The sequence below is a fragment of the Amia ocellicauda genome, chromosome 3, assembly GCF_036373705.1.
Source record: "Amia ocellicauda isolate fAmiCal2 chromosome 3, fAmiCal2.hap1, whole genome shotgun sequence".
Lineage (NCBI taxonomy): Eukaryota > Metazoa > Chordata > Actinopteri > Amiiformes > Amiidae > Amia > Amia ocellicauda.
In genome coordinates, this window is record NC_089852.1 from 48,893,991 (window position 1) to 48,906,693 (window position 12,703).

Sequence of the window (12,703 nt, forward strand, 5' to 3'; positions counted from 1 at the left end):
ACAGCCAGGGACCATTAAGGCAAAGAATTCAGACTTACTTTACTTCAACAGTTTCAGTTAAATTGGTGCCCTGGCTCGTGTAATGGTTTCATAATCTTTTGTGTGCTGTTTCACCTTTGGAAACTGTGTCTTTGCAGTGGCAAAAGTGAGAGGTAGTAAATCATTGTGCATAGGAAAAAAGACTGCAGCTGTAAGAGAGGAAGAGAATAAATGACCAAATGTACATTTAAAGCATTGACTATTATTCGAGCTGAATGGGCAGTTGTTGGCACTACAGTGTCTGAATAGTAGCCTACCAAAGTATATCCCTTTTACGGCAATGTTAAAAGGGAAACTTGTAAATTAAAAACTGCATCGGTTAGCAAGAGTTAAGATTTTATTTTCTTACGTAACAGCGTCAAACAGAAAGCTGCAGTAGAAGGCTGAGCAGAATTTGAAAGAAAAGACATACATAAACATTTCTAACACACAATTATGATTTGCAATTGTTATTTACCCACTTTATTTTGGAACAGAGTCATTTCTGCATTCCTCACACAATAATCCGTAAGGAACATCCTGTATATCAGAGGACTGTTTCGGAGACAAGATATTTAGAAATCCATACCCCAATGTGGCTCAAACCTTTCAATGACTTGAAACACCATAGGCTAGTCAACACCAGACACAAATCCCATTAAGCAGGTATCCTATATGGGCTATCACTGATTGATCTCTGCAGAAGCATCCTCACAGAATAGCTAACAGGGACACCCAGGTACTGACTCTGTGCCAGGAATGGGCTGCATTCCCACAGAATAGGACTGCTAATCTCATCCACACAGGGTGTAAAAGCGTGCCTGTCATGCATTAGAGAAAGCATGGGCCCTGTAAATTATAATCCAAGACATATTTGACCGACATGGTTCCAGAAAAGGTACTTACCTTAAAGTCAAGCAGGAATTACATTGCATAGATTTAGTTTTGTTTAATTATGCTGTGGAAAAAAACTAAACATTGTACCTGTTAGATACAATAGGTTTAGTACATTTCTAAGAGCATTAAAACAAATTACATTTACTGCCAATGTGTTCAGTAACTGAATCAACTTTATAGAGCACACAGTTTGGAATGTTAAATTGATATGAACAACAGACATCCACATACTGTAATTAAATCTGTAATAGGCTAAATGTTTCCTAATCCTACTGTTTTAAACAATCAATTGCATATTTCAATTAAATAATAAAATAACTAAATTGTAAATGCATTATATTTTATTGAAAGAATAGTGAACAGAATTTAACAAGTATTTCATGTATTTAAGTCTTGCCAAGCATCTGTATAACACAGCTTTCAGCAATCTGGATAATGAAAAAACACAAGGCTATAAGTCCACAGTTTTCATATTTTAATGTTCATGTTAACATTTTAAAGTGCTACAGAACTGCTTTAATACCTGATTCTGGCATTCATTGTATTTTTTAATTTGACATAAGTGCATAATGTTTTCCGGTTCTTACGAATGTTGAATACAAATATGTATGCAATGCAATGTAACATTTCAGTTCTTCACAGATTTAATTTATTTATTTGCAGATTCACAGAAGAAACTGCATTTTATTTTGTATATGCCCAATTTAAAACAATACTTCATACAGTTCATTATTGTTGAACTCTGCAATATTTACTTGAAATCCATTTCTACTTCACTAGTACAAAAAACTATAACAATCATATATAATCATATATTATTTAACCTATATTTATAAAGCAATTATAACTAAAATACAATGTAAAGTGAAGGTTAGGATCAAAACCACAAAAGGTTTTCAGTAGAGGAATGTCTACAAAGATAAAAGGAAAGCAAAAGACCTCTAGTAATGCCACCAATTTACACCATTACATTGTGTTGCCAAAAAAAGTGCCCCAAAAAAAGCATAATTACTGTAAACATGATCACTTAAGAGGTAAGGAAAGCTCTAATATTCTATTCTGTCACATACTCTCAAAGCATATTCCTATATGAAATAAATCAATTAAATTAACACCAGACAAGCCTTATCAATTATGATAAAACCTTTTAAACATTTTCCCTTTTCATTAGTTATACTACCTCAAGACAACTAAGGTTTTATATGGCTACAAAATATCTTATAAAACCACCATCCCACAATAAATATACACTACTGTTCAAAAGCTTGGGGTCATTTCCTTGTTTTCGAAAGAAAAGCAATTTTTTTGTCCATTAAAATAACATCAAATTGATCAGAAATACAGTGTAGACATTGTTAATGTTGTAAATGACTATTGTAGCTGGAAACGGCTGATTTGTAATGGAATATCTACATAGGCGTACAGAGGCCCATTATCAGCAACCATCAGTACTGTGTTCAATGGCACATTGTGTTTGCTGATCCAAGTTTATCATTTTAAAAGGCTAATTGATTATTAGAAAACCCTTTTGCAATTATGTTATCACAGCTGAAAACTGCTGTGCTGATTAAAGAAGCAATAAAACTAGCCTTCTTTAGACTAGTTGAGTATCTGGAGAATCAGCAATTGTGGGTTCGATTACAGGCTCAAATGGCCAGAAACAAAGAATTTTCTTCTGAAACTCATCAGTCTATTCTTGTTCTGAGAAATGAAGGCTATTCCATGCGAGAAATTGCCAAGAAACTGAAGATCTCATACAACACTGTGTACTACTCCCTTCACAGAACAGCGCAAACTGGCTCTAACCAGAATAGAAAGAGGAGTGGGAGGCCCCGGTGCACAACTGAGCAAGAGGACAAATACATTAGAGTGTCTAGTTAGAGTGAGAAACAGACGCCTCACAGGTCCTCAACTGGCAGCTTCATTAAATAGTACCCACAAAACATCAGTCTCACCATCAACAGTGAAGAGGCGACTCTGGGATGCTGGCCTTCTAGGCAGAGTTGCAAAGAAAAAGCCATATCTCAGACTGGCCAATTAAAAGAAAAGATTAAGATGGGCAAAAGAACACAGACACTGGACAGAGGAAGATTGGAAAAAAGTGTTATGGACAGACAAATCTAAGTTTGAGGTGTTTGGATCACAAAGAAGAACATTTGTGAGACGAAGACCAAATGAAAGATGCTGGAGGAGTGCTTGACGCCATCTGTCAAGCATGCTGGAGGCAATGTGATGGTCTGGGGGTGCTTTGGTGGTGGTAAAGTGGGAAATTTGTACAGGGCAAAAGGGATCTTGAAGAAGGAAGGCTATCACTACATTTTGCAATGCCATGCCATACCCTGTGGACGGTGCTTGATTGGAGCCAATTTCCTCCTACAACAGGACAATGACCCAAAGCACAGCTCCAAACTATGCAAGAACTATTTAGGGAAGAAGCAGTCAGCTGGTATTCTGTCTATAATGGAGGGCCAGCACAGTCACCGGATCTCAACCCTATTGAGCTGTTGTCCCACAATGCAACTTGTGGGAGGTGCTTCAGGAAGTATGGGGTGAAATCTCTTCAGATTACCTCAACAAATTGACAATTACAATGCCAAAGGTCTGCAAGGCTGTAATTGCTGCAAATGGAGGATTCTTTGACGAAATCAAAGTTTGAAGGACACAATTATTATTTCAATTTAAAAAACATGATTTCTAACCTTGTCAATGACTATACTTCCTATTAATTTAGCTATATTTACTATTCAAACTCATTTCATGTATGTTTTCATGGAAAACAAGGACATTTCTATGTGACCCCAAACTTTTGAACTGTAGTGTATGTGTGGGTTGGTATAAGCAGCTTGCATAGTTCTATAGTTTTCTTTTCCCCTGTTCCCTGCACAGACGTGTATAAATTGGCTTTTGTTCCTTTCTTCAAAATGACTACGAAAAATTACCCCAGTTGAACCCTGTTCCAGTTAATACAAATAACAATGACGAAGATTTAAATCAAAGTTTAAATCTTCGGCTTGACAAATTCCACCCCTTTAAGAGATGCCTTCAAAGTAATTTAACATATGGTCTATTTAACTGAAACATGTCAGCTTACACAGAATGTAGGCATGGACTTTCTAGAAGATGGAATATTAGTGAAATACAGTGAAGAATGGCAGCATTGATCAATAGTTCATATACATTCAAATTAATGAATCTTCTCAAAGGGAAATTAAATGGAAGACCTTATTCTCTCATTGTACCTGCACATTTCTGTAGTTATTCAGTCCCACTCTTGATAGTATTCACAGCTTTCAGATGGACAGTTTATATTCAGATCTGAGGTTTCCTAACCAACAGTCTGCCAATTTAAATTCTGCATCTCATTTCAGCAATTCAAGGGAAACACCTTCATAAAGCTGATATTAGCAGAGAGTTGCAGGTCAAAACACAAGATATAAGGAGAATGAAACAAGTTTAGACACTGATAACACTGCAAATCCTGTGTAACAGAATACCTACAGTATGTGTAGTTATTATAGAAAGAAAATTAAAGTAAAATTACCAAAAAACATGCATATATCAATTTGTAAACAACCTTCTTTCTGTAACACTAGTGAAACTTTATCTACATATTGAGACAATACATTTATGCTGACCACAGTTTTAATTACATCACTTTGCAGCAACCCTCTCTTACTTTGGGCTATAATTCCTTATAAAAGTGAAGCCGTGTAAAACCACATATGTCACATATTAGACTCCACAGCATTTTGGTCGAAAAGAGCAGTTATATGCTAAATTGTTGAGTGGTTTTAAGCTGCTGGTGGGGAAACAAGGAAAAGCAAAGCAAAATATATTGTCTTAGACCACAGATTTTTGCAAGTTTGACCGCAACAGTATTTAGCAGTAGTATGCAGTATGTTTCTGAACTGCCTTTTTTCAGATGTGAGGGAGATTACCCTTAGTCATCCTGCATGTCAGTTTCTTCTCCAGCGATAAGTCCTTCAGTCGCTTTAGTCTCTTCAACTCCCACTACAAACACCGCACTGAGAAGAGATAAGTGCACAATGACTCAGCATGTTTTTCAAGCACAACTGTATAGAAAAACGTGTTACAAAAACAAGCAGCCATGGCTGGGTTTTTCGATATTGTGGCATACAAACAAAATACATTTGTTTTGCCTCCAGCAGGTGTAAGTAAATTTTTCACCCAAATCTTGATGACCCAATTAATTCTATCTTCAGTTTATTTCAGTTTCGCTCTTCACCTGCAAAGCCTGGAGGATGGAACACATCTGGGTGGAAGATCATGCCATCGTTTCTGAGCAGTGAAACATTACAGCAGTAGTTTGTGGAATAGTTTGAGCAATTGTCTTCTCCAATATATGGGGGGGGGGGGATTTCATCATATTTTTTGCTGCAGTTGCTTTAAAAAAAAAAAAAAAACTTTAAATGATCAAAGGACTGGGAACATTGGATTACGCTCCAGCTTTTCCTACCTTCTAAAGCCTTAAACAGATTACCGACTTAGGGCTTCCACTGTGCCTAGCCTAGTTGTCTTAACCTTTGGCGCATGACACTTCTATATAATGTCATGAGACTTGCACTAATCACTCCAATAGGACTGACTGGTTCAAAAACAGATCTATAAATAAAAAACACAGTCAGCTGCTAATGTGTTCATCCGGAGACCTTGAACGTATGCTGAAATGATGTGTCCGAGTGGATGGTCTTTGTTCTGATACGCTCCCCCTTGTGTGCAACCCATGGTCAGGAAATATGCTTCCTGGCCTTCCTAACTACTCGAGGACTAGTGAAATGTGCGTTTTCAAGGACTCTCTACAACTCAAAACTCCACATTCCTGCATTTTGAAGAGTGCTGCTCGAGGGCTTAAGAACGCTCTCCGTGGTGCCGTAAAACAAACATGTATGCTTGAGGGATTCAGCTTTCACTGATGTAGAACAATAAAGCAAAAGCCAGCTCACTTGATCAGAATACAAATCTAAACACTGCTGGTGTGTATAGAGCTTTTGTCACACCTTTGTCAAAAGGCTGACAGACCTGTCCATCTCAAAATCCAAATGGGTCGCTCTGGGAAGTCCCTAACAAATGCTTTCCACGTGCTATTTTCACATGGACCTTGAAGGTTCGTTTTGCTCAAGTGTGAGTTAGTAAACAACTGCTTCTCAGACACCTGTCTCACAGACCTACCAGAGTCATATTAACTCCAAAGACAGTAAATGCAAAGAGCTATGAAATTAGGACACTCACCCCATCAGGATCATGGGGATCAGGCACAAAATGGATGCTACGAGAAAGCAGAAGCCCGAAAACCAAGTGACTGTTGCTGCATAAATGCTGTTAAACACAGCCGAGGCTGCACTGGAGCTTAGGCTTTCCAAGAAGGCCACACAGGCAAAGAGTGCCCCTGCAAAGGAAGAGAAATGCAGCATGCTTTAAATACGCCATACAAAGAATGCATGTTTTATTGAAAGAAAGACTATAACATTTTTATTTTGTATGGTCTCCATTTAATGTCAACAGATATTAAATCCTTGACACTAAAGTTATCTGAAAAATTAACTAGTTTAGGAAAACAGAACGCAGGTGTGCTGCCTTAGGCTTTTATGATTCGTTGAAACGGTTTTCAGCTCATTACATTAAACATTTCAAACATTTACTTTTTACATAGTTTACACAAAGGGGACCTCTGCTGTTTCTTTTGGGAAACTAAGGAGGTTTGATAAATACTATATTTACTGTCAATACATCTTTAAATCGAACACTGTCCCTGCAGAGCGCACACACTTCCTGATTTTTTATGGTCTGCTGTCTAGACCTGTAAGAACCAAAAGTCCTGTAAAAGTCAGGAGATAGCACTCAGATTACCAACGGTGAATGTTAAACTGTCAATAAAAAATAAGGCAGGTTCCAGCTTTCTATTAAATAAAGCAATCAACATCCAACTTGTATTGCTTACACGGTGTACTGTTTCAAACTGACATTTCAGGTTTTTATTTTCTAACAAGCCGCATTCTTATATATAAGCCAAGGACGGGTGCTGGATATTTCATGCTTTTTGCTATTTTCTCAAGAACCTGTTTGTGAAACCTGTAAGGGATTTAACGGTTATGTAAGAGGAGATTTGTTCCCATCATTATGTTGGGATAAGGTTTATGATTGTTATCATTCCTCCCACTATTTAATTGTATGGCTATGCCAGAATTAGGTCTTACTGTATGTCTGTGGCATACAGTGTTTAAAACAAATCTTTATTTGAGGACCTTGCTTAAATTCATGGTTTAATATTAAAGACTCTTTCAACAGCACTACTAATGTATATGTTTATATTTTAAGTGTAGACCATGCAGTTATTTCTCCTACTTTCACTCCCTCAATCTGGAATTAGCGGTTAGGCCCATTTATCCTGCCTTGCCATTGCTCAAATGCGATTCAGTTCATTACTCTAAGCAGGTCATGGATCAAATCCAAGTCAAGTAGAGCTGGTGGAGGCTGATGCCCATCTTAAAATCCTACAAGGACCACTTTGTTTCACATTCACCACTTACCTTGTTTAGATTTTGGAACAATTTTGGACATCATGGACCGTAAAACTGGAGCAGGCATGATGGCAAGTAGTAGAGGTATTCTTACTGCGAAGTACAAACAGAAAAAGAAAATGGAGCCAAACTGAAATATAACATTGACACCATTGCAATCACACTCTGCTTGTTTAAGAACCTGAGCTGAAGTAAGTAACTGTTCACGTTAATTATAAACACTCATAGAAACTAATATTTCTACATTATAATCTTGACTTCATAAAAACTCCAAGGGGCCATATTCATACAGCATTTCCTGCAACAACAACAGTAAAGCCTATTTCTTTGTTGTTTTGTGTTAGTTTTAAGAAAAGGTAAACTCCTAAAGTGGAAACACAACATTTAACTGGCTTTATTTATCTGCAAAATTATCATTCTGGAAAGTTATATGATAGTTTAAACCATGAGTGCATCTAAACAGGAACGGACAGGAATGGCCTTGGGAAAGAAGTTAATGTATGTTATACAGTAAGTCAGTAAGTGCCTGGAGGTGTAATTTAATTAAATTGAATGGAATGAATGTGTGTAATAAAGTGTGCCTTTACAGTCTAGTTTGTACAGTCTAAGAATTGCAATAAATGTAATATAGACTTAATTGCAATATACTTCACATTTTTAAAGGTGCTTTGTGGAAACCTAAAGCATTTTTTTTGTTGTCTAAGAAGCAATGTGATACTTTCATGCCTTATCCAGAGTGACTTTTGTTACAATGTATCACATTATTTTATTCATACAATCACCCATGTATACAGCTGGGTTTTTACAGGAGCATCTAGCCTAGGTAAAGTACCTTGCTCAAGGGTACAACAGCAGTGCCCCCCCCGACCTGAGACTGAACCCACAGGCCCTAACCACCACTCCAAGCACCTGCATGAAATGTTTCAATACAATCATGGCCAACTTGACTCCACTTGGCCTAGTAAAAGACAGGCTGTAAAAAGTGTCATCTTTACATTACCAGACAGTAGCATAATAATTGTTTTTCTTATCTTATCAGAAGACAACAGCGTATAAGCAAACAAAGTAAGAGATAAGTGTAAATTTCCAGTTAACTCAGTACGGCATATTTGACTGTTAATTAACCTCTTCTTACTGGGTTTGTAATTTGAGATTTGTGAGTGGTTATGAATCTTGCCAACTCTGTCACCAATGTCCATAAAATTCTGCTAACATTTTGTTCCTGAACAAACATTTGACACTTGGAATTGCTGTAATTAATAAAAAGACCGTTCTGATATTCACAGCACAGTAAGTGGAGCTGCACCTAGTTCTTAAACATGGATGTAAGTGTAAAGACTGTTTGAAAGCTTTGAAAAGCTCATGCATTCACCTACCAAGGAAAATCAGCAAGGTGGTCTTGGAGAACGCAGCCATCGCATTTCCAGCCATGACCGACAGCAGGCCAATGAGCACAATGGCAATCTCAGGAAGACAGCGTGAAAAACAGTAGACCCCAGCAAAACTGGACAGGAACACCATGGTGGAGAGAGTGGAGCCGTACCCAATCAGCACCTCGCTCCAGCACAGGGGCTCGTTCAGTTCGTACAGGGTGAACATGAACGTCGCTCCCATGTTGGCAAAGCAATAGATCGTGAACGTTGAGAGCAAAAGGACAAGGACGGCGATGGTTTTCCGGCTGGATTCAACAAAGAGCTGGTAGATGCCGTACAGAAGGTGATTGAACGGGCTTTGAGTGGGGCGTTCTTGCGAGCCCAGGATAGAGACCTGAACCGTCTCCTCCAGGATGAAGATGATGTACAATATGTTGATGCAGTGAAACAGGGTGGTGACAAAAAAGGGCCAGTTAAACCCAGCCGCCCTCAAGAAATAGCCCGTCAACAAAGAAGCGACTCCTGACAGGAAACCGAGCACCATATCCACTCCCGCCATGCGAAGCGTCTTTTTCTTGCCGTCCTGGCACAGGTCAGCCACATAGGAGAAGCAGCCGCCCAGAAACGTCCCAAAGCCACCGAACAGGGAGCTGAGGACGTTGGCCGCGACGAGCATGTAAATGTCCAGGTTGAAGAAGGAAACGCACAAGAAGGTGATGGAGTAGATGAGAGACCCAATGACAGGGAGAAGGATGGTCATCTTGCGTCCTCTATGGTCACTGTAAGCCACCAGTATGAGAGTGACCACGAGGCTTGGGATCATGCCACTCAGTTCAACGTAAAGGGAGAACATGGAAGCTGCTTTTTGGACATCCTGCAATAAAATACAAATAAAGGAAACAAACAATTAAAAAATGCCTTAACAAAGTATAATACACTTTTCTTTCTTTGCACCCTCTTTTATAAAGTCACCGACCAACCGTTTTACCTTTTCTTACCAGTGTGTTGTTCTCTCTCTCTCTATTTCCTGCCAATGTCAATGCCTGACTAGCTATAAATGAGAGAAAGCTGACAGATATGTTTGTTGTTGACCTCCCACAAGAGGAATAGTAAGGACTAGTTTGGTAACCCAAACTTTTGCACACCTTCCTTAAGATCATTGTATTTTTAATGGAGGATTTTACATTTAAAAAAATAAAGAGTTTTAGTAAACACGAGACATTTGTTGTTGTTTTGTTTGTTGTTTGTAAACAGTAACAGTATTTTAAGAAAGATCTCGAGGGGACCAATACAGATGTTAAAGAAGAAGACAGTCAGAGAAACAGGGAATGGTATTTGAGATTTAATTTCACTCGCATGAACAATATTTCCTTTCTATTTTATTTTTTAAACAAGGGTAATCCCAAAGACCATATGAATAATACTTACTTATTAAAAAGAGGAAGGTGACTATGAAGAAAAACAGAAGTGTAATTCGGTTTTGCCTTTCAGAACCATCAACCTCATCGAAGTATAAAGGCACAATGCGACGCCTTTTGAAGGGAAACTCGAATAGAATAGAATATTAATACCACAGAAAGCACCAGGTGTGTATCCAGTACATACTACCTACATTTCTGGTCTCTTATTATTTTTCCATTCACCATATATATGTCCAGTTATGCAAAATGTGGATTTTTTTTAATCTAAATGTACACCGGCAAAGTCTTAATGTATACATTCTGCAAACTGCAAATACAAATGGTTTGAGCTAGTATTAAATGTATGACTGAAACTCATAAACATGTTTTTCATGCATTTTAAAGAAGAGCCTGCTGTCTTGTTCTCAGATGGCAAACTTCAGTAACTGTCTCAGTGCCCACTCTTGTTCGTGTTGTGCCTGACCACCTCCTGGGATAAATTCTGGAAGTTCTACTTCACCAGAGCTAACAAAATCATTCTCACAGAGGAGCCACTACATTTGTTATGTGCTGGGATAAACCCAGAGACCCATGTCTTAACCGACACAGCATCCAAAGTGACTCACCTCATGATCACTGGTGAGGTTGGCATTGCTGCTGTTGCAGCGGGACGTCTCATCAGTGGCTGGGTAAGTGGAGTTGGTCAGCTGCTGCCACAGCCGCCGGTAGATGTACTGCTGCAGAAGCGGGTATGCCAACATATTGGCAAATGCATAAAGTGCAACCGCAGGCTCCACAAGAAACAGACCCTTCATTCTTTCACCTTGAGAAGACACCCTTTCAGCTATTAAAAAAGATGAAAAGCAAAGTTAAAACAAATAAATTATAGACAGACAGGCAAGACAGAGATAGGGAAAGGAAGGATGTTATTTGTTAAATGCCATATTGCATTATTTGCAGTGTAACATATTTCTCTTGCACATATGGGAATATGAATAATTAATATAATTCTGCTTGTGGCTGAGTGAATTTCTGGGTCTTGTTTAGCAAAAACAAATGCTATTCTATCAAAAGAAAATGTACAAATCATATTCTTTGAAAATACATACTTAAGCTTAAACCTTAATCTGAATACATAAGAAGCACAAGTATCTAATAATACAAGAACAATATGTATTTATTTTTGGTTTGTTTTTTTAAAGAGAAAAAAGTAATAAAAAAGTGAGTGATTAGTAAGAAACAATCTCTTCCAGAATAATTTCTAATAAAATAACAGTAGAGATTTCTATGTCATTTTCTCGCGTTGAAACAAATATAAAAAAAACATGATGTTAACTATTGTGAAATGTAAGAATAAAAACATGCATTGTACAAAGTCTAGTAGATCAACAAGAGAGATCAACAGTAAAGTTAGCTACTGATGTGGCCGTGTCAAATACTTTGAATGGTATTCCTAATCGCTTTTGACAGTCATTTTCGCCCATGTATTACACTGATGTACTATAACTTTCTAACAAATTCAGCACAGTCAATACAAATCCAAACACCTCACCATAAGTAGTCGATTTGGATAAGTAGCCTACATATTTACGTACATATACATCTTCAATTTAGATGCACTGCTAACACACCAAACAATGTAGCTACTATTATTGTGTAAAAAACTATAACCCAGTTACCTCATCGGTGCTAGAAACAAAAGAACAAAAGAGGATACTCTGTTATCTCTCCAAGGTCAGTTTTTAATATCAGTTCTGGTGTTATTATTTACAGCACGACATTATAAAACCTCCATTTCTTGAGGTTCGTCCTTCGTGATCGCGATTGGCCAGATGGAAGTGCTCGCTATCTTTCTATTGGTTCCCTTTGCGGTCAATCACAGGAGGGGTGTCTCATATTTGCCTTGTCATCATAGTAGAGGAGCAAGTCATGTTTTGTTTAAAAGCAGGGCTCCTATCTCTATAATGCAAACTTAATTTAAATATAAATATTCTCAGTACGGCTATTCAGAAGCCAGGTGAAGAAAATTGGCAGTGATTCTGTGAGACAAATGTAGCACTGCAATAAACATACATAAATACAGCTCAGACCTTTTACCAGATATATTTTATTTCTCTTCTAATGTTTAAAGTTATTCCAGCATTAAGGTATTTTTTCAGCAACCATGGTTTTATTTATATTCTGTAGTTTTTACACATGTATTTCGTATATTTAGAAATAAGCATTATTTTTATTTGTGCCAAATGCGTAAATGATTAATTCCACTAAAAAACAAATCTGTGACTTTTTAGAAACATAATGCATGAACTAATGTTACTGTTTAATGATTTCATCAAGAAAGACTCAATCAGTAACTTCATATGTGTATGTGTATTTTTTCTAAATTGTTAATGAATACAAATAATTTGGTAAATTAAACTTTACCTTTTTACAAAAGAGAATGGCTGATAAAGGAATTCCGTAAGAGTCACAAGTT

At 37.5% G+C, this 12,703-nt stretch overlaps 1 protein-coding gene across 1 annotated transcript; it reads right to left on the minus strand.

Annotated features, from left to right (window-relative positions):
- Positions 1 to 1,238: 1,238 nt before the first annotated feature.
- On the minus strand, positions 1,239 to 12,042 carry LOC136746931 (lysosomal proton-coupled steroid conjugate and bile acid symporter SLC46A3). Its single transcript, XM_066699818.1, has 6 exons — positions 11,907 to 12,042; positions 10,854 to 11,071; positions 8,831 to 9,701; positions 7,464 to 7,547; positions 6,166 to 6,322; positions 1,239 to 4,940 (listed from the first exon to the last, which is right to left on the minus strand). Exons 2-6 carry the CDS (start codon positions 11,040 to 11,042, stop codon positions 4,856 to 4,858), a joined length of 1,386 nt encoding a protein of 461 aa, XP_066555915.1. The 5' UTR covers positions 11,043 to 11,071; positions 11,907 to 12,042; the 3' UTR covers positions 1,239 to 4,855.
- Between the last annotated feature and the right edge of the window lie 661 nt (positions 12,043 to 12,703).